The 25,052-nt window shown below is 37.9% G+C and overlaps 1 protein-coding gene across 1 annotated transcript in view; it reads right to left on the bottom strand.

Moving 5' to 3' along the window:
- NEBL (nebulette) overlaps nucleotides 1-25,052 on the bottom strand; it is a 98,526-nt gene that overhangs the window by 50,173 nt on the left and 23,301 nt on the right. The window contains exons 6-18 of the mRNA XM_075495420.1: nucleotides 24,124-24,225; nucleotides 22,427-22,528; nucleotides 15,410-15,517; nucleotides 13,751-13,855; nucleotides 12,926-13,031; nucleotides 10,817-10,908; nucleotides 9,661-9,768; nucleotides 8,584-8,694; nucleotides 5,617-5,727; nucleotides 3,244-3,354; nucleotides 2,457-2,567; nucleotides 2,096-2,206; nucleotides 1,490-1,594 (exon numbers count right to left, since the gene is read on the bottom strand). Coding sequence (XP_075351535.1) covers nucleotides 1,490-1,594; nucleotides 2,096-2,206; nucleotides 2,457-2,567; nucleotides 3,244-3,354; nucleotides 5,617-5,727; nucleotides 8,584-8,694; nucleotides 9,661-9,768; nucleotides 10,817-10,908; nucleotides 12,926-13,031; nucleotides 13,751-13,855; nucleotides 15,410-15,517; nucleotides 22,427-22,528; nucleotides 24,124-24,225 — 1,383 coding nt within the window. The remainder of the gene's footprint in view (nucleotides 1-1,489; nucleotides 1,595-2,095; nucleotides 2,207-2,456; nucleotides 2,568-3,243; nucleotides 3,355-5,616; nucleotides 5,728-8,583; nucleotides 8,695-9,660; nucleotides 9,769-10,816; nucleotides 10,909-12,925; nucleotides 13,032-13,750; nucleotides 13,856-15,409; nucleotides 15,518-22,426; nucleotides 22,529-24,123; nucleotides 24,226-25,052) is intronic.

The following is a 25,052-nucleotide window of genomic DNA, read 5'->3' as shown; positions in this document are numbered from 1 at the left end:
CACCTCAAAGACAAAATATTTTTATTTCATATTATCTAGTACACTAACAAAGAGGATAATTGTCAGTCTTGGCACTGAAAGCTCAGACTGGCCTACAGGGCTGCAAGGGGTTCAGATGTGTCAGAAGCTTGTCAAGGCTTAATTAAGCAGCGGAAGGTTATTACATGCCTGGTATCTAACTGTTAGTGAGTCCACACCACCAGACCTGCTGACCTATTTGAGGACTCAACAAAAGCTACCAAAGACTGGAGCAGGGAGGAAAGCAGATCAGTAGATGCTAGCTTGGATCCCCTCTGTTACACAGAGTTTTGGCGTAGCACGTTAGGATGCCAGTGACATGAGATACGGTGCTAATCACCGTCACACCGTGCAGCAGAGCACCATGCAAAACCAAGAGGCAACAGATTACAAAAAACAAAATTCGAGCCAGTGGGCCTGTCAACAGCTCCTATTAGAAAGATGTAGCTGTCAGCTGCTCTCATCTGAAGGAAGAAAAGGAGCAGGTAATGGCTGGAAGGTGTTACAGGAGAGACCACTGCCTAGAGCAGTCTCAGAGACTTTTCGTCTCTCCTCTCCCCACAGGCTCCTACTCCCCTAGTGAAGCTGCAGTGATATGGGATAGCTGCAGGTAAACACCTCTGAGAGAAACTAATTGACCTTGTACTCCTGCAGAGTTGGAGAAGCTGAGAATATCTCTAAGTCAAAGAATAACATCTCTGTCAGATAACACTAAAACATTTAAGTAACTTATATTCCTTTCTCTCAGATCATTGGCTTTATTAGTATTACTTAGTCTGCCATAAAAAAACAGACACTAACTGGACAGCCTTTGGTTCCGGAGGCTATATTTACTCCTCTTTTCTGTTGTATTACAAGCAAAGCCAGAATTACAAACAGCAGAATTAATGGGCCCAAAAAGGAAATGGAACTGAATGCATCCCAAACTGGGCAATTTTAGAAATCTAAGCTCATAATTTATACTTAGGGATAAACTGAAACTTAAATCTAGCATAAAATTAAAAAATACAACCAGTATAACCTAAAATCATTAGACATATATATTTATGAAACCTGATCTGTTCTAATTTTATACCCGAATCTTGATGTTCTGTACATATGATAGGAAACAGATGAAAAATCTTATATGCATAGTAACAAGCCTTAGATTTTTCTGTCCTTTTAAATAAAGTACTTCCAGGGACTTGATGGAAAAAGCAAAAAAAAAAATCTTCATTTAAAAATAACTGTGGCTTGGCAAGGTGGTATAAGTGGTTTAGCAATTCAAAATAACAGTGTCACACCTAGAAAAGCTGGGTATTTTTTTTACTGAAAGTAATGAGTGATACAGCTTTTGCCAGGAAAATTATGCAAATGGTTCAAAGGACATTTACTCATAAGTTCCCTATTTCATGCTGCAGCACAAAAGAGCCTATTTAAAGTGAAAAATATCTGAAAAGTTGCAAGCGAAGAGAGAAGCACTATTACTCACTGAACTAATGTTTTTCTGAGTACTTTTTATCCTCTCCATCTCTGGAGTGTCTGGGACAGCAGAATAGTTACAGAGCATCTTCTCTGCTTCATCTTTGTACATTTTCTGAAAAATAATTTTAAAATGTTTATTTCCTGCTTTCTTGGGCTCAGAATATCCAAACTGCAACAAAAGACGCTTATTGCTGATGAGCCTCAACATCCTTGTATAGTATTTATTTCAACCTTTCTCCTCCATGATATTGTTATCATCGTCTGCATGGGACACCTGACACTGTGTCCCACACTGAAAATATATAATATATATATAATATATTCTCATATATATCATATATTTTCCCTTCACTGTCAGGATATATATATCCTCGTCATCATTAGGTAATGTAAAAAGACCTGCAAGTAGATCTAAAAAATTAAAGTCAATTTACATGGCATTACAGGCCTAAATACAAATAAGAATCAGGCAGTAAGATTTTTTTACTACATGTAAATTAATTTAATACAGGTATGAAAGCCTCTACAGAGCTAGAGAAGGATTTTGAGCAATGTATGTCAAGCACTCATTGCTACACAAAATTAAAACATTCAGCCTTTGAACTATGCCTACCTGGCTTGCTATTTCTGAAGCCCTTTTGACCCGTTGTATCTCAGGAGTATATGGGCCAACTTGCATCCCTTTTCCTATAATTTCAGTCTCCAGATCCTTTTTATATTCTTTCTGAAGAAAAAAGAAGGAAAAAAAAAAAAACATAACTAAATCTATAGTTATTTGTATGTGCTGTTTTCAAAACTATTCTGATAGCACTGGTCAGACTTTAAACTAAATTCTTCAATTTCTTTAATTTAGTTTTTTTATTGTGCACTGCTGATTCCTTTTAACCCAAGTATGTTTGAGAAGATTTTATATTTTTAACATCTCACTGTGTTTTACTTCCAAAGTCATCTTAAGAGATTCATTCTGTACTCACCTGGCTTACAATTTCAGAAGCTTTTTTGGCTCGTTGTATATCAGGGGTATCCATGCCCACGCCCATTCCCTTTCCTTTAATTTCATTCTCCAAGTCTTTCTTGTATTCTTTCTGAAAAGAATAGCATTGGAAATATTCACATGTCTGACAGCCAAATTCGTAAATTGTTCCTACTTTAATCTGTGAGAGTCCACTGAACAGCATTCTTAAAACACCAGATAACTTTCGATTCAACAGCATCAGCTTTATAGGATCTATCTACAACACCCCTATGCTGTAGCTGCTGATGAGTTAAAAAAATCTTTTAACATCCTGCTTAATTCAAATCTGACGTAGCCGTTCACATCTGTCTTTGCAGCTCTGGCAGCCGCAATCACAGACACATGTAGATGAGCCTTTCTCCCTCGGCTGTGCTTTGCCAGACTGGAGTCATAAGGCTTTAGCATCTCTCTAACTCTGTTTATCATTCGGCCCTAACTAAACAAGCAGCTCTTTAGGCCTAAAAGCAGTAGGGCCTGCAGCTACTGAACACAGCCCAGGCCAGGGGTGGTTTGTGAGGAACAAGCACCACCTGCAAAAGATGATAGAAAGGTCAAAGTTCTGGGAAGTAACTTTCCCCCATACGCTGATTATGCAACTTTTACACTCTATGCAGCTCAACGGATTAGGCGCTTCATGAAATTTGTGGTATTGCTACTACCCAGATTGATCACCGCCTGGAATTTTCAATTACAATAATTTGTTGCATTCTGTCAAATGGAAAGCTTGCACCAGGTATGGTACTGACCATGCTTGCAATTTCAGAAGCTTTCTTGGCTCGTCGTATCTCAGGAGTATCTGGACCAACTTGCATGCCCTTTCCTTTTATTTCAGTTTCCAGGTCTTTCTTGTATTGTTTCTGGGAAGATAAAACTTCATACATTATATTCACAATAGCCAGACAGTTTCGCACAAGATATCCAATTTAAGATTTAGAGTCAATCAAAAATATCAAGTTAAGAGTCACAACTCTCAAGAGTCTTGGCAAGCTTTTGTCAGGAAAACACATAACAAACTACAGGAGGAAAACTCAAGGAGATATTCACCGAACGTACAAAACTCTACCACTGAATTTTTAATTTGGCAGACAGTGGGGGGAAATCAGTCCATACAGCTTGCTACAATTATCCTCTAAAGTAAAGGGGAAGTTTAGCTCTACAGAACATAGTGTAATAAGCTGGTACTTGGTGCCAGCCTAATTGAAACACATTTTACTTTTAAGAAAATATTTTATTTATGAAAAGACTACATGTTAGAAATTTAATACTATACAGAATTGTTTCCAGTGAACTTTCAGAGCAGGAAGTTGTAATTTATTCATTTAATAGGTCTTTCCTGCCATTAGGCAAGTGGCAGTACTCATCCATGATTGCTGCTTTTTTCCCACAACATAAATTATAAATAACCAATAACCAGGAAACAAAATGGATATTTCATCTTCAGCTTATCCAAGCAAGGATATATTTCTTGTTCATCAGCTAATGATATTGAAATGTAATACTGAAATATTGTATGCAATAGTTTTACTTTTTTTTTTTTATAAAAAATTTAAAGATTCTCAGGCAGTGCTATTTCTAGTAGTAATTCTTTTCTATTATAGTTTCTCTCTGCCTGTGGAAAACAGTTTTGTTGTTTTGGTTTGGTTTTATTTTTTCAAAATAAATACATATAATTAAAATATTTTCATCTTATTTTTCCTGTTTGTTAACTATTTCTTAGGTTGTACATTAGTTAGAAAGAAGGAAAATATCCTTCTATTCAATGCAATGGTCTGATCACTTATAGCATAAAGTTACAAGAACAAGAGCAAAAAGACTTTCAGTCTTCCATCTCTGTCTCACTCTGACATGGAAATAAATGGGATAAAACAACTCTCTACTTCCCAAACCACAGTTTTTTGCAAAAAGTATAAGTTAATCTGTGACAAGACATCATCTCTCTCTTCCTCTCTGCTAAAGGTGGAATGGCAGATTTTCTTCCTAGCTTCCTACTGTGTAAAACACCAAGGAAAAGATAATCCTGGGAGTTACGGCTATATATTCCTGCACTTGTTTATAGTGGTAAGGTTGGCCCTGTGCATGGCATTCCCTCTGGTTCTTATGGCTATGTATGTATATGTGTACAAATAAACATATATATGCATATTAAATGAATATAAAATATATAAATATATAAAATAAGTATATATATTGCTCTGAAAGAATGACTCCCTGAAGGTTTGAAGTGCAGCACGAGCTGTGCCTTCCCTCTTCCCTCCCCACTGCTGCTTCCCAGGCAGCCTGCGCAAGCTCATCCACAGGAGCTGCAGCCAGGCCAGCTTTGGAGCTTGCACCTCTGCTGAGCACACAGGCTTGCCAAGCACATGAGTTCCTCAGGGTGGTCTTCAAGAGGCAGTGCACAGATCAAGGAGCCTTCCACTTCCACTCCCAGCCCTTCACAATGGGAGTAGATTGCACACTTATGCACTTCCACATAACCTCCAGAGCAACTTAGACCAACACATTCAATACCAAAGTTCAGTTCTAAAAATATACTCTGGAAGGAGCTTCCACCTGTCTATTTGCACTGGATGAACCACAAGCTCAAGAAAATTCATTTCTTCAGGAGCAGCTCTACTTTTGGAAAAGGTTTTCACAAGTAGAATAGTTTGTTTGGATAAAAGATCTTCCCAAGATGCCTTGCAGTCATTACCAATATTTATTTTCAGAGAGGAGGTACATTATTCCAAAAACCTCAAAATTATTTCATTGACTTTTCTTTACAAGTCCATTAACAATCAACAATTTTTTCATTACAGTATTAATTATACTAGCCGAACAAATAAATAGATGGAAAAATGAACCCCGTTTTAAATGCTGTTATCTACTGACCCCACTAACAATTTCCATTGACTTTTTAATTGCCTGAAAATTTGAAATATTTGTCATAAGTTGGTTTTTTTTTTCCCCAGAGCTTTTCTATATTCTTAAAGCAAAACAGAAATAACCTTAGTTTTAATACTTACGTATTTCATTGTAGATTATGTAAAAAAAAAAAAAAAAAGGGGGGAATATTTCCAGTAGAGGGTAACATAAAGAGTGAACTTTCTGTGACATCAATAACCTTGACTAGCATAACATACCTCATTTAGTATCTGAGCTGCATTTTTCACTCTGATCAAATCTGGCGTATCTTCAAACACTGTCATTCCTTTTCCTTTCATCCCTTCTTCCAAATCTTTTCTATACTCTTTCTAAGGATTTAAAAAAAAAAGAGAGAGATTTCTCCACTTAATATTGTGTGCAAGATCTTGAAAAGAGATGCCACTTATTAAATGTCTGAAGGGTCTCTGAAATTTCTATGAAATATGAATTAGCTGAAGTACAGTTTCAGAGTTAAAACAGAATTGGAAATCATTAAATCAAAAGGTACAATGTTGAAAAAGTGAAAAGGTTTTAATGTAGTCATGTATTTTCCTGTTGTGCTCTTGAAAAATAGTCCTCTCCTATGCAGCGGTAACACATTGTTTAGGGGCCTCAGCTGCCTCTCTACAGACATTTTAACTGCAGTAGCATTTGCTTTTACAGACCAATATATGCTGTGCTGCAGTTTTTACCTCTGTTCCATTAATGGCATCACAATCAGGATGGATGCCCTGAACACTATACTAGGACCTGTTAAAATGACTGCTTGTAAATTATAATGTAGAAGCAATATTCCTACCACATCACTTCTGTGCCCCTCAGACACTGCACTGATATGATCTATCAACGTTTAGCAACTGCAGCTTCCAGAGAACTAAAATGTTCAGTACAAAATTAAAAGCACACTAGAATGTGCCCATGGACATTGGGTTCTTTTTCTTCCCAATTCCTAGAGAGATGATGTAAGCCCACTGAAGCTAAATTTTTGTAAGGATTTTTAATTGCTTTTCCCATCTCCAGGTTTGGGTTAGGGTTTTTTTTAAGCAAGGAAACTAGAAAAAATTTAAAGAAAGTATTTTTCGGAAGGATTTATATAGACATGAATTAACACTCCTAATCATGTATTAAATTTCAAAAGCACTAGTGAGCACCTTTGTCTCTGTATAAGCTATTTATTTAAACAAAAGGAAACCAGGTATTTTTAAAGAAGCTTCTCAGAAGCACGTCCTACAACAAGCAGGAAACAACTTCTATTAATTTAGAATTATTAAATTCAGCTATGTCTTCTGAAGGAGTTGTGAATGTGGTTCCAGAGAAGAAAGTTCTAATTGTTACAAAACGTGAAATATTTGCAGAATTCTCTACAGTGGGAAGGCAACAGAATAAGCTGAAACACAGCTAGCACTTTAAAAAAAAAAAATTGAACAAATAATTCATTTTTTAATAACTCCAGGTTCTCCTTCTTGTTTCATGCAGTATCTATCTAAAGTTTATTATGAACCTTCATGCAAAAATACTGAAAGAATTTGAAAGACAATAATTAATTTGACCTATGTAACCTTTGTTTTTGGAATCCGTTCCTTGAATGTGGATATAAAATCATCTGAAATTCATAGAGTTATGCATTAAAATACCATTTCCATTTTCTCATATTCTTCCCCTCTGGCTTACAAGCATGGTTTACTCCCTAAGTAATGAGTCATAAAACTTGAGGAGGTAAGAATTAGGGAATATCTTAATGCATGTAGCACTATGGAGGGAAGTTACATCAAAATTTTCAAAGACGAACATTTACAGCACATCTGCAACTATGCATGCACTAGCTGCTTCTGTGGACATTCAGCATGCAGCAAGATTAACTCAATGAAATGCAAGCATTTGCATTTTTCTGTAGTCAACAGGCATACATGAGACGTGTATGCACAGAATGGTACTGCACAAACTAGACCTAGCTTCAGACTTGTCTACCTGACAGTTATGGGAATAAATTATTTATTACAGGATGAATAATAAAGCAATATCTGAAAAAAAAATTTTTTCTTTATCCATATGAAATCTAGCATAGACTGGGATAAGTTATTTAAAGAACAAGGAAAGGAACAAGATTCAAGGCGTTTTAATTCTAGCATCCACAATTTCATTCATCTGGGTCACAACAAAAACATCAATTCTTAATACAACAAATATAAAACAAGGTACTGTTGGCTCCTAAATTCAAATGGAGGATATCTAGCAACTCTGATATTTCTAACTATGAATTTTGCCGATACATTTACTTCTAAATTTGGTCAAATAGTAAGCCTAATCTATAGAAACAACCAATAGTCAAACCCTAACCTGAAAACAGTTTTGAATAACAATATAAAAAGACTTAAAGATATAAGGATTCTCAGATATGGAAAAAAAGTGATTTAATTTCTAATGCTACATACAACTGAAGAACATTGGACAAATATTAAAGAAACAGTGGGCATACAGAAAACCTGCACCTTCTAACAAAATTTGCTTAAAGCAGATTACGTAATATCACAGCTATATTATGGAAATTTGGTCTTCTTTACTTTCAGCCATAACATGTATGACAGATAATTATTTCAATTAAATTAGTTAAAAGTGACTACACACAGCTCGAGGCATCCATATAACCACAACAGACTATCATAAACCTGAAATAATTGCTCAAAAGGAAAAACTGCCATCTGGACACCAACAGAAATCCTCCTTTCCACCCCCTCATCTACCTGGAAAGCAAACTCCAGGCCCTCTCCAAAACCCTATCAAACAGATGTCTTTTGCAGCATGCCTGGAAGGTCACCAAATTTGGGCTATTTGAGCCCAGCGGATGAACAAATTCCAAAACTAAGGCCCTCAGAGGGAATGTCCTGCCAGTGATCCATTTTCTATGGAGTCCTCTGATTTGTTCATTTAACTCTGTTTTTCTGGTTCAGGTGTGCTGAGGTTTATCACTTCCTTATATTCATAAGAAAACTTCAAAAAGTATCGATTTTTACTACAGGACTATTCAGAATATAAAATGACACGCCACAATTTTTACTCATGGACTCACTTTTGTATTTAGCTGCCAAGTTAACTGTAACTTGTTCAGTACTCAGTAGGTTGTAGTGATGCTGCTTATTGCTCATTTACATCTTAACAACAACAAAAAAGAAACAAAAATCCTCTACCTCTTTCAGAAGGCTAGTGACCTGTTTTATATGCAAGAACTCTGGAGTCTTGTCTAAATCCATTGAGGGTCTTCCCTTGATCCCTTCTTCAAAATCTTTGCGATACATTTTCTGTCGAAGCAAAAACAACAATTAGTGGTACATGCATGTGCATTTCCAAGCATATTTCAGAAAGAATGCTGTAAACAGACCCAGAAATGAGCCATGCTGTAAATTAGTTATCACATTAAATAAGCAACTTTGTTATTCATTTCATTACCTAGATTATCTATACAAGACACACAATTTAGACAAAAATATGCACGTGTATTTCCAAAGAGAATGTTTCACCTGACCTATGAAAGAAACAATTTGCTTAGTAGAGAAAAGAGAGGACAAATGGCACACAAGATAATGGTTTTAAACACACAGAAGTTTCTGCCTAGAGGATGAAATCATCTGTTTTCCATGACACACAGCAAAAATAATGGAATCAAACTGCAGCACAGGGAAATACTCTCTCTCAGGATGGATGGTGAAGCACTGGACTAGATTGTCTGGGAGGTCACGAAACCTCCACCATTGGAAGTTTTTAATAAAAGTTAGAAAAATATGCCTGACTTAGGATAGCCACTGCTGTTCTGGAGCCCAGGAACAGTCCTTCACCCTTGCCGAGCCCCTCAGGCTGAACAGGCAGCAGCATGTTTCAGTTAAGGCATGGGGTCGGACTGGGCTTTGCAGCTTCACTCGCTCCCACCTGACAACCCTCCCTCATTAAAGATGGAATTAAAGGCAAAAAGTAAAAAAGTTAGTAATCTCTGATCTAGATGACCTCTTGAGCTTCTTCTCAATTAAATGATGCTATATACAATCTCTGTCTAGTGTTAGCACCAATGGTAGTTTGAGAAAAAACAAATTTGAAGGAAGAATTGAGCTACAGAATAGCAAAGAGAACTACTCACTACTAATTCTACCATATCCTCAATTTATAAAACCTTTACAATCTGCTTCATCTGTTTTCTTAACCTGAGTACAAGATGTCTGTTAGCTTCTCCGTTGATCTAAATTTTGCTAGTTCAAGCACACAGTTTTACTAACCTCACTTTGCATCTTTTGAGCCTCCTTTGAAACTTGATACATTGGTGTATCCACAAACTCCAGCATTGACCTGCCTTTAGATTTTTCATAATTCTCTTTGTACTTGACCTAGGAAAATGAAAACAAATGCTGTTAACAGCTGAGAGAATGTGAGATCTGATTGCTTGCTATGGCGACAGACAAATCCTGTCTTAGCCATACTCCTTAGAGGTTTTGACTTGGAAGACTCCTCCCAAATTTAACCTGCTGGAGAAATAGGGCAGCTAGATAGAATTTTTTTCTGGAGTCATTTATTCCTTTGCTTCAAAATGTCAGACCTAAAAATGGTGACCTTTGAAGACAGCAGGAGGAGTGAGGAGCATCAATTGCAATCCTTAAACTAATTGCATGATTTTGGCTGAATGACCTATGTCTGAACAGTTGGCAGCTTTTCAATAGGATCCCCTGTCATGTTTCCATTAAACAACACATTTACTGTAACAACAAAATCTGTTTCACAGCCAGGCCCCACAGGTGTCTCTTTCAGGCTCAGGAGCACCATTCTGAAATGCACTGTTGTTTGTACCTGCGGGAAGGAAAACTACTGCCTCAGTAGAGTCTGGTCTTGCATCAACATTCCACTCACAGCTACCAATGACCATGACCTTAAAGCTAGCAGCAAAATCACATTGAACAACACAAGGTTAAGACACCAACATACAACTTCTTGCTAACTCACAAAGCAAATAAACTTTGTTTGGAAAGCTGGACAAGCCTTCTGAACTCATTCATTTCCACTCTTTTGATTAAGATGGGCAAGCACATTATTTAGCTCAATCAATCAGCCTGTGATATGGTGGAATATTCTACAAAAGCCATAAAGGAAAGCAAATAGCTACAAATCAAAGCATAATATTCAGAATGAGTAATATTTTAATTTATTTGTCTCTTCAAAACTAGCAATGTCTGAATTTGAGAAAAGTGTTGATCTCTTTCGCTGTCAGGCTTCTGCACTATGTTCGCATCCTCCAAAAACACTCCCTCTCCTCATGGCGTGCTTCTGATTGAATATGCACTGTAGATCACTGTAATTTGTCATGCAGTTTTGTGCTTGATTTAATCACTGTTAGAATGATGCATTTTTCTCTTTGCAAGATGTATTTATGATTGTGTGGACCTGACTTAGAAGCACTGCATTTTCTTTGTGATAGATTTGTTCAGCTGTATCCGGGGTGAAATGATAGAAGCCCTTGCTTTGTTTAAATGATTCTTATATTCATACTGAAACAAAAAATATCAAAGAATATTCTCACAGACAAAATCCAGAAGGTTTTGCAATTTAAATACCCTTTAAAGTAACTATGGGAGAAACAGCATAAAAGAAACTATATGTTAGGCCTCCCAACTCAACTTCTACTGCTAAATTTGAATTTAAAATATTGTGATGAAATGAAAAAAGGATATGATAAAAAATAACTTTTGTAAGTTCCTAGAGAAAATTCTTGTCCTGCTCATCCAAAAGTCAAACATTTATGTTCGCTAGAAAATAACCATTATTATTTACATTTGAAGTGCAAAGGAACACGTATGATGGTCTGGGTTTGCCTCCTAGTGGAAATAATTATAAATGTCACGCAACAAAACCACTCCTGTAGCGGAAACAAAAATTATCTCCATCTACCAATACAGACTGCATACTTTTACTCCATTCCTCAACTAATGGAAGAAAATTTAAAACAAATAATTCTTTAAAATCAAATTAGGTAAATCACACAACCTTTTGCTACACTAAACTACAGGCACCAGATTCAGTCTCTTAAGTCCTATTTATTCACCCTGTTCCATAAACTGAAACACATCTAAGTTCCCTTTTTTTAGCCTGTAGTTCATTAGCATCTCAAATTCTCTACAATAGGAACAGATTTAAAATGTGCAAAACAATAAACTAGCTGTTGTACATATATTAAAATTTTAAATTTTATGTCTCCATAGTTCATGCCAAAGAGAATTACATGTATACCATATGAGAGGAAAGTGAACTCTTGTGAACTCTCTTCCTCATCAAAATAAAGAAAATCAGATGGGTTTGACCTGTCAGAATCAGTCTGTTTGTGTCCAAACATGCCCATCGAGCTTTTCTCTTAACTGCTGGAATTTATTCCCATGGAAGCTGACTTGTATAATAGTTTTGCATTGGTATTATAGTATATGTGTTTCATAAAGTCGCACACACTTCTACGCTCTACCTCAATCAGTAAACCAGTTCAATCAACCATATTAGTTTGTGAGTTTAATTAACCATACAGGTTACAATGTATCACACCAGGGCAGGTGTAGCTATGTTACGCAAAAGATGAAGAGAAGCATAAAGTTCAAGGGAGAAAGGTATACTCCAGGGAAACAGCAAAATTGGGCAATTAGCAAGAAGCTCTGTGTTTCAGAGGGGAAAAAAAATAAACCCCCATGCAATCAGTCTTTGCAAATCAGTTAACGGCACAGTCAGGAAGAATGTTTCATACAGTGGAAGCAGACTTCAAGAAAGATTTGGTACGAGCTGTGGAGAGACAAGGAGGAGAACACAAAGAAGGTACTGGAAAAGCATGGAGAAAGGCAGGAGAATAAGCCATGTTAAAATCAAAGAGATGACATGGGGAGGTCAAATCTAAGAAGGATTTTGAAAATGGCATCTGTAGAACACAAATAGCACATGGAGCCCTTAGGGATTGCCAAAGCATTCTTCTTCCTGCTCACAGCAAGAAAAAAATATCCACCAGCATCTGGACAATACAAAAATCAGAGACTTAGTATTTATGGATTCCTCAGAAGAGGACATAGACAATATGAATCAACCCTTCCTGGGCAACAAAAAGAAATAAATGTTGCAGGAAGTGAGCTGCCTTAAGGGAAAGTCCAGGTTTCTATCTCATTCAAGATAAGATGACGAATTGATGAAGTTCATTCTGAGGGTGTTCATTTAATCAGCAAAAAGAGTGCCAATCTTACCTTACACTGAAGGAAACTAGAATTGGGCCAAAATGCACATGAAGAATGCTGGAAGTTAAAGCTATCAACTCATTTATTACCCATTAAAAAGGGGATAGTCAGTGGTAGCTTCACATATCGAAATGAGATAGATAAAAAGCAAGCTTCAATTCACCAAAGAGCAACACAAAAATCAAGTACAGACAGGAAGCCTGGATTATTTTTATTATTTTAGACACAAGCTTCCATAAGCAGGTACTGACTCAGAAGATGACCCAGTATGCTCCTAGTCATTAGGGCTAACCCGTTGTGTGTGAAGCGCTCGCCTCCTGGCGACCATGAGCAATCTTCCTTCCCAGTAACACCCACTCACACCTTTCCACAGCAGTTCCACGCCTCTTCTGTGGTTTCTGTAGTAAAGACAACAAATGCAGCTAACCAGCCTACAAGCACTGCACATGTAGCATAGGTGCTCTTGGAGTGGGAGAGAAGCTTCAGGATTGCACAGAAGCCAGGGCTTTCCTACCTCTTCGTCCCCATTTCAACCCCCATCACTATCCTATGTCAGACCACCAGCCCCATCAAGGGGCACGTCTTGTTACATGGCAGAATGGAATATGCGTCTATGACCTGACCCAATGTAGGAAGCCTCAGACATTGATGAGGGAAAAAAGGCTTAGACACAGAAGCTCTAAGGGAAGCTAGCACTCGAGAGGCTGTTGATGGCAGAAGTCCAAATATTAAACTACCATAATGGTCACTTCTGTACAGAGACTCGCAGTTGAAAGCAATAAGTTCTTAGGCAAAATGAGATTTGCAAGGAAAGAAGGATCTTAGATCAAAAAAGGAAAAAAAAAGACAAGGTTTCAGACGTATAAGAAATGTTCAAGTACCAGAAGTCTGTGTGATTCTTACCCAGTATATTAGTTGTTCTAATAACTGAAATATCTCTCCCTAAAAGCCCTTTTTTCTTCACTACATCCTCCAACTACCATGGTTACAACCCTACAGTCTACTACGTATGAGACCATGAAGCACATACCAAAAATTTATATATTCTACAGTGACTATACACACTACATTCCTTACTACATATATTTTTCAGATCATTCTTATAAAGGCAACTTACATCGCTATGCGTTTTGCTGATATTTAAAGCATGGTTTAAATATAGCAGGTTTGGTAGATCAGAGGCTGGATCATGTAGGCTTTCCAAATCTTTCTTGTAATTCACCTGGAAAGAGAATTCAGGTTATGTAAAATAAAGATTAACAAAATAATTCAGAGCTTCGTATTACAGTGTGGCCATCCAGAAACAGAAAGCATTAAGTGCTTGCCTGAACAACCTCTACCAGCCACTAGATGGTGGTCATTTACTATTATTTGGAGGAAAAGGAAAAATCAATAAAGGATTCGTTGTACTGAGCAAATATTTGGGAACTACTCAAACTTTTCCTCAAAAAGGACACTTACAACAAAATCACACTTTGTATGACTTTTCAGACTAGAAAGGATTTTTTTTTTTCTTAAATCAAGCCTTAAATCAAGAGTATCTTCCTCAATACTTTGAGTTTACTCATTTTAAACACTGTTGATTCTTGTTCTTTTTCTCTTGATTCAGGAATTACACTAACTGTCCAAATAAAGAAGTTGTATATAAAACAGTTAAAGGGAAGTGCTCCTGGATATTTTATTGAATACAGATTGCTTTTGGCAAAGATAAGCAATATAGTCACCTAAGGCAAAAGAAAATCACTTCATGAAGTGGTAGAAGATAACTTCCTATTAGCCTATAGTAGGTTTTTCCGTACTTCAGATAGCTGGATGCCCATCTTTACAGGAAGAAGACTAGCCACCCCACCTATCTTGGATGACAAATCTTTTAAACTAATAGCTTTAGACACCTCCACATATGTATTTTCTTCACTTGATTTAGGCAGACTTCAAATCAACAATACTCAATTTGCATATCTCTTATTATAATAATTACTTCAATGATTTTTTTTACTAAACATTTAGATTTTGGAAACAATTACATATTCTGTTGGACCCTTCCCAGAGCTGGCCTCTCCTGTTCCCATTGAGTGGTGCCCCACACTTTGGAAACACCGGATTACAGATGAAGGCTTGTCTCTTGGCTATCTGGGATCATGGCCTCAAAGAAGAGCTCATGTTTTTAGCATTAGACACACTGTTAAATATATCATCCCAACAGCATTATCACTTGATATAGATGTTTTCTCCAACCTGGCTCCAGCAGCAGGCACCCATTGCTGAATCTGGTGACTGCTGTATTTTGTAATACCATTCAGAAGATGAACCAGTGGAATGAAGTCTAAAAGATATGACATCCAAATCTGAGCTGTTCATGCAACCTCCTTTACAACCATTGGAGAGATGCCAGTACTTTGCTCCTCTAAAGACAGGCATCTACAACAGGTCAGAAGAATTGCCCTCTAGACCTGTGTATTTCTTTTCCGAATACAAAGGGACCGAATACAAGGCGATTAGCTCAGAGTAAGCAGTCATACCTTTTGACACACGAAGTTAAGTGAGACAAATCTCATCTAAAATGGTTATGAAAAACTCTGCAGGCCTTTGGAGAAGGGTTTTGTCAGAAGCAGAGGAAGAAATGGGTAACATGCTGTACCTGCTATACAGACACACTATATAGCAGAGACTGCTGCTCAGAGTAATTCGTAAGATGGAAAAAGAAATTCTGCTTGAGAACAAATGTTAGGTTTTTCAGGATATAAATGCATGTAAAATACAAAGCAAATTCACTTACATCACTTGCCAAGGTGGATGCAATCTGTGCTTGCTTGAAGGAAGCACTGTCAAGAGGATTGTACTGGTGGCTCTTCATTTCCTTACTGAACTGCTCTTTGTATTTCACCTTCCACCAGAACAAACACATCTAATATTAACATGTAGTACTTAAAGAAGGCACAGAGAATTCAGACTACAAAGGAGCTTATTAAAGACAATTGCCTGATCCATAAATCTTTAAACAATGAAGATGTTTAAAGAAGCTCAGTTTAGCCACACCTGTGACTGTCTTGTGCTGGTTTCAAAGTAATTTTTATGTATCTGAATTTTACTAAAATTAAAAAATAATTTTAAGATTGTCATATGCAATTATTGGTGCTGAAGGATTTATAAAAAGGAAACAGAAACAAAACCATATGACTCACCTGAGTAATCAAATAAACCAGAACTGTTTGACTAGCAATAACAATCTACTCACTGAGAATCATTCCATTCATAATTAACATCAAAAATGTGTTTTCAACAACAACAAAAAAAATTATAAGATGAATAAATTGTAAAACTTGCAAAATAAATCACTTGTAAATTTTTCAACCACTTGAAAGTGGGAAGTCAGAATCAAACTTCCCACTCGGATGTCTTCCCACCTCCAGGTCCACGTGTCACTCGCGCTGTGCTAGGCTGTCACCAGAGCCTCCAGGTCTATTTTTAATTCTGCCAGAAATTTCCCACAAGACCCCAAGGAATCTTTCTGTAGTACAGTCCCTTCTTGGGGACAATGCCCACCTCATTACAGTGTTAGAAAACATAATTAAATGACTGTCTGCCATCATTTTCACTCTCTTTTCTTCTTCAAAAGGGGGAATGACAAGACACATAAGAGCAATACAAGACACATATGAGCAATACATAAATGTTGAGGCAATGGCATTAAAAGCAAATAAATTACAAAAATTCCATAAAACATGCTGAAGAACTGAATTCAGAATCTGAAAATAAGAAATCGAACAAATAGTAAATCTCCCTCCTTTGCCCCCCCTTGTTGTGCATGCTCATCAAACATCTGGACACTCTGCACACATGCCTTGCTTCTTTCCAACAGCTGGGCATAATGGAGGAGAATAAAGTTCAGTCTGAATTATGCTGCTTTCATGAATGTTAGTCAGACACCTGATATCTGAGCCTATGCAACATCCATTACAATTTACCACGCTCTGCATTAAATAAATACGCGGCTTTTTCCTTACTCCTTTTTTCTCTATTCCCACATGAATGTCTGATAAAGTGGTTAAACCACCTCAAACAATCTCCTTCAAAAATTATTTTTTTCTCAGCTTTAGTTGTGGGAAGAATTTTCTTTTTCCCTTTTTAGTTCTTCCTTGCCTCAAAAGATTCTCAACATGGTTTAGCTTATACAACCTCATTATGTTTAGCCACGATGCCCAATATTTCATTAATCAGGATAACAAGAAACCAAAGCTAAGCCACCCAAACAGAAACTAACCTTATATGTTCAAGAACTACATTATGATTCCAGCACTTATGTTAATTTTTCAAAGGAAGAAAATTCTAAAACATTGTTACTTTTAAAGAGAAACTTTATCTGAACACATGATGAACTTCATAATCTTTCACACCAACTCTAGCAAAGAATATCTATTGCCTTCTGGTAGATTCATCTGGTTCATATTGTTTGATATTTGCCTTGGCTTTGGACCAAGTGCAAAAGCATATATCTGAATACAAAGACACTGCCTTTGTCAAAGGCAAATGCACATTCTGTACGAGCAGTGAAGGAATAAATCAGAGGGCTTTTCTCTTTTAAAAGGTGTATCCAAAACTTGGCTTCTAATAAAAATCAGGCAGTGCTGGAATATGCGATTCAAAAAGCCTCTGAAACCAGGGATCAAGTCAGCACGGTGAGCAAAATTGTCTTTTACTCCTTGGGTACCAGCTCACATCAAAACAACATCATGCACAAGAGTTTAAATATCCGACTGCTGCAGGCCGTCTTCTGCCCAGCCAACAAATGGCCTCAAACCGTGCACACGGACTGAATGCACAGCGTGGTCCTTGATATTCTTATTAAGTGTGAAAACATCAGTGCCAAAGGGACCTCTCCTCACAACTGGCTTGCCATCTTCCAGCTGCAGCCGTTTCATGCCCTTTTTGAAAAGATTTTTTTAGCAATACATTTCCAACTAGAGATTCCAGCAATAAATCCTCACCAGTGTCACTTCAGATCACACCACTGCTACTGAAGGAAAGAGGGGGAGCCAGTGAACCCAGTCTTCACGGGGCTGTGTGTCCTGATGCTGATGTGCAGGAGGGTCCCAAATTTAAGGAGACTGCCCACCAATCCAACTGTAAACGTTGCCATCGCAGTGGGGATGTCTCGGTACTTGTAGGCCCTGCTGCCTCACCTGGCCGCTCTGCTTATTGCCTTCGCTCTCCTCCCCAGCACCACTGCACATGTCGCTCTGGGGCAACATGGAGGCCGCACAATAATATTAGATGACCCCGGCGGTATCTCAAGAGCACTTCCAGCAGTAATTTAACTCTGACTTGTCATAGGGGATTCATCTCATTGAAAGCTACACACGCGTTCACTTTCTCTTTTATCGGTATTTTCCTGTTTCCTTCTCCCTTTTGAAAGAAAGCGTGGGGTGGGAGAGGGGAGAAGAGAGAAGAGCAAGCCCATGGATGAGTCACTGTGAAGTAGCGCACACGGTATTTATCCTCCTTTTGAACAGCAGAAAGTTGTGAATGCAGTTTAAAGGGGGAAAATAAGCCTGAGAGAAAGGGTTCTGATTAAAAACAAGGAAGAAAAATACTTCATCAGTGCTTTCTAAAACATCTGAAGGGGGGAGGTCTTAGAAATGTTATAACATGGTGCAAGAGCAAACAAAAAGTGGGAGTAGAAATGACAGTTGTTAGTGGAAGCTTATCTACAAATTTCATCGTTAACCAAAAGCTTTACTTTCATGAGGGTTTAAAACGACAGCTACTTATTTACCATCTTAATTAAAGTTTTACGTTTGTTTATTTTTGTAGAGAGTATGTAATGGGGGTTAATTTAAAAGAAATGCGTGTGGCTGCTCTCTGATTGTTGCTGAAGAAAGAGCAGACTTCGCAGGCTTTTAACACAACATCATCCCTAAAAAACCAAACTGGAATTAAATAAGGCCTGGATAAACAAACTTCTCATCGGCCTTGCACAAAACCTATAAAAGTCAGAATTGCAGCTGGACAGAGCAGTGTCTTTTGAAGCTTTGCAGCAACATTCCTAAATCAAATCTGTAGTTCAAAGCTGTTCACACAGGGAGTGTTCAGTTTCAGAAGTGGATGACATCACCCACTGTTCAGATTTACAAAGAAACTACAAAAATTGAATCATTCAACCACTGGGATCCCAGGATGAAGCAGACACTTGCAGCTAAAGCATTTCCTCATGACCATATGAAAACATGTTAGAAAAAATGAAAAACCTGTCAGAGCACATAGATGTTGAAGAAAATGTCACATAAACAAAGGGCTGAATTAAAATATTGGTTATTAAAAGCACTAGCAGAGTTTAAAGCAAAGAAAGACTGAGAAAATCCTAGGCTCTTTGTGTTGTTACTGATAATCTCAGAGAAGGTACATTTTGAAAAACATTCTATCTCTAACAATTTTATCCCTGAAACAATAAGCACCAGATCAAGTATAAAATATGAATATCCAAAATTATTCATCATAAAACCAATTATTGAACACCATAAGGGCAATACTTCATATCAGCAGCTCTTTGAAAAAGCTAATAAAATGCATTAAAAGACATAAAGAAGTTATAAAAACAAGAGCTTGTTTTTATAAAAGGTACAAAAAATAACCCAAATTATACAATGTACATGCAGCAAATTGACGAGCTTCATGTTTTCATAAATGCTAACAGTTTCTGTTTTAAATTTCGTTTAAAATCAACAGAAAGGGGTTACCGCGTGCTGTGGGTAAATATACTAGTCCTGGGAGCTATTATTTTTGCTGCTGCTGCTGTTGTCAAAAGCTCTGTTAAATTAAAAAAAAAAAGAAAAGAAAAGAAAAAAAAGGGGGGGGGGGGGGGGGGGCAGGGGCTACACTGATTTTGTAGAGCCTTGAGTACCAGTCAAACATTAACACTATTTTCTTCACTTTGTTTGCCTTCCTGCTTGCCTTGATTGCTTTCTCCCTTCGTTACACCCACACCGCCTGACCTCTTCTTGCTCCTGTTCTCTATACTCCCTAAATTACCTACCCATATGCACCACATTAAAACATGTTATCATCTTCTCTTCCCATTACATCCATCAGAATTGTCAACTTTGCAAATTTGCTGTGAGGGTCAAATAACTAATATTTCTCTGCATGTCACAGCTTATAGATTCATGTTATTAAGGGAGATTATGAACTTTCAGCACAAAAAGTTTATCATGCTCCCATTTGCTGAGAAACAAATGGAAACCCTAAAAGCCAGAAAGTCTGGAGACAATAAAGAGATCATTAACTTTACTATTTTTTAAATCTTGTAATTGTTACAAGCCTGCTTCACGATCCTTGCATGAAGAGGACTGACATGACTGACCCGTATTTAGGGCTCTTCCTCTCCTACAGCACAGGTGCATTCCTCATCCTGCCCCACCACCCTGCTCTTTGGACACAGGGGTCATCTTCATTTTTCTGTGCTCTTGATTTATGATCAGTGTGTCTAAGTGTTATGATGATTCCAATAATATATAAAAACATTAGACAACTCATGGCCACTGCCTTTCCTTCAGAGGAGGTGGGGAATTGCTGACTACATCTCCCCACTGCTGAAAGCAGCCTGGTATTTACAGCCTCCATGCTGCTGTATGCACATGGTGGCAGAGGAGCGTCAGGCTGAAGCACTGCCTCCCTTTCTAAAAGTACATGGCCCATCACACACACTGCAAGCAGCCACAACAGCGCAGACTGAGGAGAGGACAAGAGAAAGAAGGATCCCAACACCTGGATCCAGGCCCAGTGGCTGCAGAGTTTGAACCACCAAGGTTTAGTAAGAATCTTCTTTACAAATAAACTGTAAGCAAGCTACATTTTGTCAACTGCTGCTCTCTTCCTGCCACACCTTCTGCACTATTTGGACTCTCTAAGGAAGTTAAAACTGCACACCAAATGCTCTCTTCTGCAGAAGGATCTCAACTGGAATTGCTGCCATCCCAGTCCCTGGCAGTGAAGAGACTCTATTATAAAGCTTTTGCAGATGCAGCATGCATTGTCCAAGAGGAAAAGCACATCTAATAAAAATGAGATAAAAAGTGCATTGATGAAGCCTATAATGCAGCTGGCTCAGCACCAGCCTGCAGGACCCCATGATCCAGCTGGTATTTTTTGATTGTTGCGATTGTCAGCCACAACCTCAGGGATACGAGGCTTACTGAGATGGAGAGAGCTATTGGAAAGGGATCTGCTTTGGTCCCATTTGCGATGACAGGCAGCTGTAAGCCCACTAGATTCTGAAATAGGCTGCAAGGAAGAAGTGTGTAGACAGCCACTGAGTAGAAATAAAGGATACCACACAGTAAATTTAGATATGAACCCTTTTAAAAACCACTAAATATGTTTGCTAAATGACAGACAGCTCCCTTTCCTACAAGTGACAGCAGCATAGCACTAGCTCTTCCTAGAAAGCACAGGTTGACTTCCAAGCCTGCACGATGCTAAACACAAAAGACTCTCTTAGCAGACTTGCCCGTCAGCAGAGGAATGAGCACATGATCCATTACAAATGGAAGAAAGAAATCCATTTGGAAAGCACAAACTAATTTTGATTCTGAACACATCATTAACAAAGCAATAAAAACCCATATATTTTCTTCTTTTTCCCTTTGTGCAATATTAATGCTTCAAAGCCAACAATGGTCCAGCATGAAACAGGAAATCACGTAGCAGATATCTAAGGACGTTTGGTGACAGCAAAAGGAGCTCAACCTCTTGCAAGCAGACACTGCACTGTTTTGCAGCTCGTTCTCTATGACACATTATTCTCATTTTATCCTAGTTCTAGGGAAGATGTTTACTATCTAGCCAAATCACAAGTATTTGTTACACAACACTGATTTTCAGACTGTTCTAGTGTATACACTACGACACTTGGGGTTTTTTCCTAGTTCTGGGAAGACTGACACGGCCTTCTCCAATCAAAGGGCGTTATCCTCCTCCTACAGGAGGGCAGAATTTGTTCCTGGGTTTACAAAAGCTCTAAGTGTAGCCTGACAGGATTACTAGCGAGGATTATGGAAGGCACTGTTAAAGAACTACTCCAGAAAAAAGAAAAAAAAAAAGGGGGGGAAAAAAAACCCAAACAGGTCAGCAGTCAAAAATCCCTTCTCACGATGTCAGGCTGATCTGTAGTAGTCTTATAAGTCTATCTTATGAGTAGAAGACTCATAAGAGGAAAAGAGGGAATATTTGTGTTTTCAGCTTTCTTTTTAGTTATGGACTAAACCTCCATTTTTCTTCTCTTCCCCCCCCCCCTTTTTTTTTTTAAATGTTAATATATAACAGAAAGTAGCACATAAAAGGTTCAGTTTCAGGGGGAGGGAAGGCGGGTGGTTTATATGTCAGGCCAAATTCAGATCCCATTACTCACATTAGCAAGCAGTTACACAAAAGACCCCAGTTACTTCAGTGGGATTAATCACAGGGTAAGGTTCCACTCAAACTGAATGAGTAGCAAAATTTGCCTCTAAATTACATACAGTTAATAGTTTAGAAATCCTAGATAATCTGTATAAATATACACCATCTCCACAAAAGACAAGTTGTAACAGTCAAAGTTCATTGTATTTTTGCATAAAAATGTATATTCTGTTTCCTAAGAATCTTAAATTTACCAGTCATTGCAATACTGTATGAAAAAAGTTTGAGAACATAATCTTCATGCAATTAGAGATAATAATCTAAAAATCTAAATATTTTCTTGCATTACTAGGAATGAGATACCTGAATGAAGTCATTGTAAAATGACAGAGAATCTTACTTGGCTTAACAGTTTTGAAACTCCTTTAGCATGTTCAAAATCTGGTCTTCCAAGTACAGCAGGCTCCTTATTCATCTCTCCCCTTCCTTTCTTGTACTTAGCCTTAAAAAAATGAATATGAATCACTATTAAATTGTTTGCTTCTGTTTTATCAAGAGAAATGTAAGCATTAAAGCTAGTAGAAAAAGTCTCATTTAGCGATCTGCATTGACACTACTTTCAGAGCTGTTCTAATCAGCTCCGAAAAAAGCCCTTCTCAGGCTTCAGCTCCTTAACAACGTAATATTTATTTATTGTAAAACACAATGCACAGCATTCACAAAATTCAGCTTTAACCAAATACATAGCTTAAAGCCTGAGAAATATTGTTCTCCCAATCAAGGCAGAATAAGTTACAGTGGCTCAGCATTTCTCACGACAGGGTCTGCAGTTTACACAAGATTATTTGTAGCAGCTGAAACTAGTCTTGAAACAAAACTAGGCTGAGGGGCAGCTTTTTTGAAAAGTAAGGTCAAATTCCACTCTCAGTTTTACCACTGCAATCTTGCTGGATGTCAGTGAGGTTGCATTGGTGTAACAGAGCGGAATTAGTCCCACAGGGCTGGTGTTACGTGATCTTTCCAGCTGAACTGCCTCCCATGCAAATTGCTGCAATTTTTTTCCACAATGCATTAGAAAACAGCACAGATGAATCGACAATAGGTGCTTTGCAATATCACAAACTAAATTACCCATTGCCTAAAATAGGCTTCTTGCATTACTCAGGCACTGTGAATCAGCAAGGACACATCATAACAACAGACTGAGAGAAATAAAAGTCCCAAAGCCACTCTAACTCAAAGGGGGCTTGAATGGCAATAAGTAAATTTGGGTGTTGAACGTAAGACTTATTAGAAGTTTGTGGTTTTCAGAGAATCCTGAATATTCAAAAGGTGAATCTCAGGTCTCTTAAAACTGTCTCTCCATAGGTGCCTAGTCAGTCCACATGAAACTATTAGCAGTTACTTAAAATCTTGGCTCAGGGCTTTTAATATATATAAAGAGAGAGAAAGAGTTGTCTACAATAAAATATTAAACTGCATCACACATCGCTGCTTCACAAACTGCTCCTTGACCTATCCATTAGCAGATGTCACAGTGGGAGGGAAAAGAATTTGAGAGGGGAGTTCGGGGAGGAGAGCCCCCATGAAAGAGGTGCCGTGTTTGCACAGCTCTCAGAAGGACAGAGGGGAATTGCATTTCCCTGTCGCTGCTGGCCAAGATGGGAGGAGGAAGGGGAGTCCTGGGATGCGAGCTTCTCTTGTACTGAGGTGAAGAAAGGCTTGGTATGTCTTCTGAAGTGCAGTATAGCATACGAGCATATGACTTATTTTGAGAATGGTTATCACGAATAAAGCTGAAACAAAACCAACTTTAGTAAGCTTAACATTGTCTTTAGATCAATGACCAATAATTGAAAGGTCATACTGTCAGCATCAAAATAGAAGAAACCCATAACTTTGTAACATGACCAGGCAAGAGGGTTTTTTTGTTGGGTTTTGGGTTTTTTTAATCAAACCTCCATATCAGATTTGGGGTTGCAGTTTTCTGCTCATGACATTTGAGAATTTCAGCAGCACTCTAAACAAGCTGACTGAAATTGGAATAAATTAAATAACATGTCTAAAAAATACAAATAGAGTAACAGGAGAGCATACATCACTTATTATCTTCGTTATCTCTGTTGCTATCTTTATGTCTGGCCTGTTCAGCACTTCAGTGTATCTATGAGTATCTTGCACATCCTTCTTATAGGATACCTGTCAAACAAAAAACAGTTTTTTTTAAAACAGACAAACAAAAACGTTTTAGGTTTATAAATAATCTTTGAATGACCTATCAACTCAGCCATCAAATTCAATAGAACTCTGCCTAATTTATTCCAACACAGTCCTGCTTGACAGGGATTATTTAGTAAGACCCACACACAGGTTAACAGGATAAGGAAGAAATTCAGAAGCATAAAATACAATATTAAAATGAAAAATGGTTTTGCTTAGAAGTGTAGAAGAAAATGAAAGCCCTGCAAAGACCCTAATATTAGGTTTTTATCATTAAATTTCAGAGGACTTCTAAGACTACAGCATTTTTTCTATGCTGTACCCTTTTTCATATAAACTATCCCCCCTATGATACTGAGCACCGCAGCCTAGCAGATTGCAGCTACACTGAACAGAAACTGTAATTCTACCACGGTGAACATCTTTCTCAGTAATAGGCAGTCATGTAGCTGGTATGTAATTCAATGACACAACTCCACCCAGCATCCCCCACTCCCCGCAACTCCACTTATCTGCTCCTTTACACAATCATGGGAACAAGAAGGCTGAGTGTTCCAGCATGTGGAGTACAAGACTGAATCTTTCTGCTTGTGCAAAAGCCACTACTATAATGAATGGGCTCAGAAAACTTTGGCCAGAAGGCTAAACCACAGGTAGGAGAGTCCAAACACTCTCCCTTTAGCAAAGCAATCACAGAAACAGCATAGACCTCAGGGACGTTAGAGCTCCGAGACCACAAGTTATCCTTCTTCTCCCTCTCCAGGGTCTGTAGACTTCTTTCTCTCCCTTGCTGTAGCACATGTGCC

The sequence above is a fragment of the Mycteria americana genome, chromosome 2 (assembly GCF_035582795.1).
Source record: "Mycteria americana isolate JAX WOST 10 ecotype Jacksonville Zoo and Gardens chromosome 2, USCA_MyAme_1.0, whole genome shotgun sequence".
Taxonomy (NCBI): domain Eukaryota; kingdom Metazoa; phylum Chordata; class Aves; order Ciconiiformes; family Ciconiidae; genus Mycteria; species Mycteria americana.
Note: the sequence above shows the minus strand (reverse complement) of the source record. Positions and strands in the feature narration are given on the sequence as shown.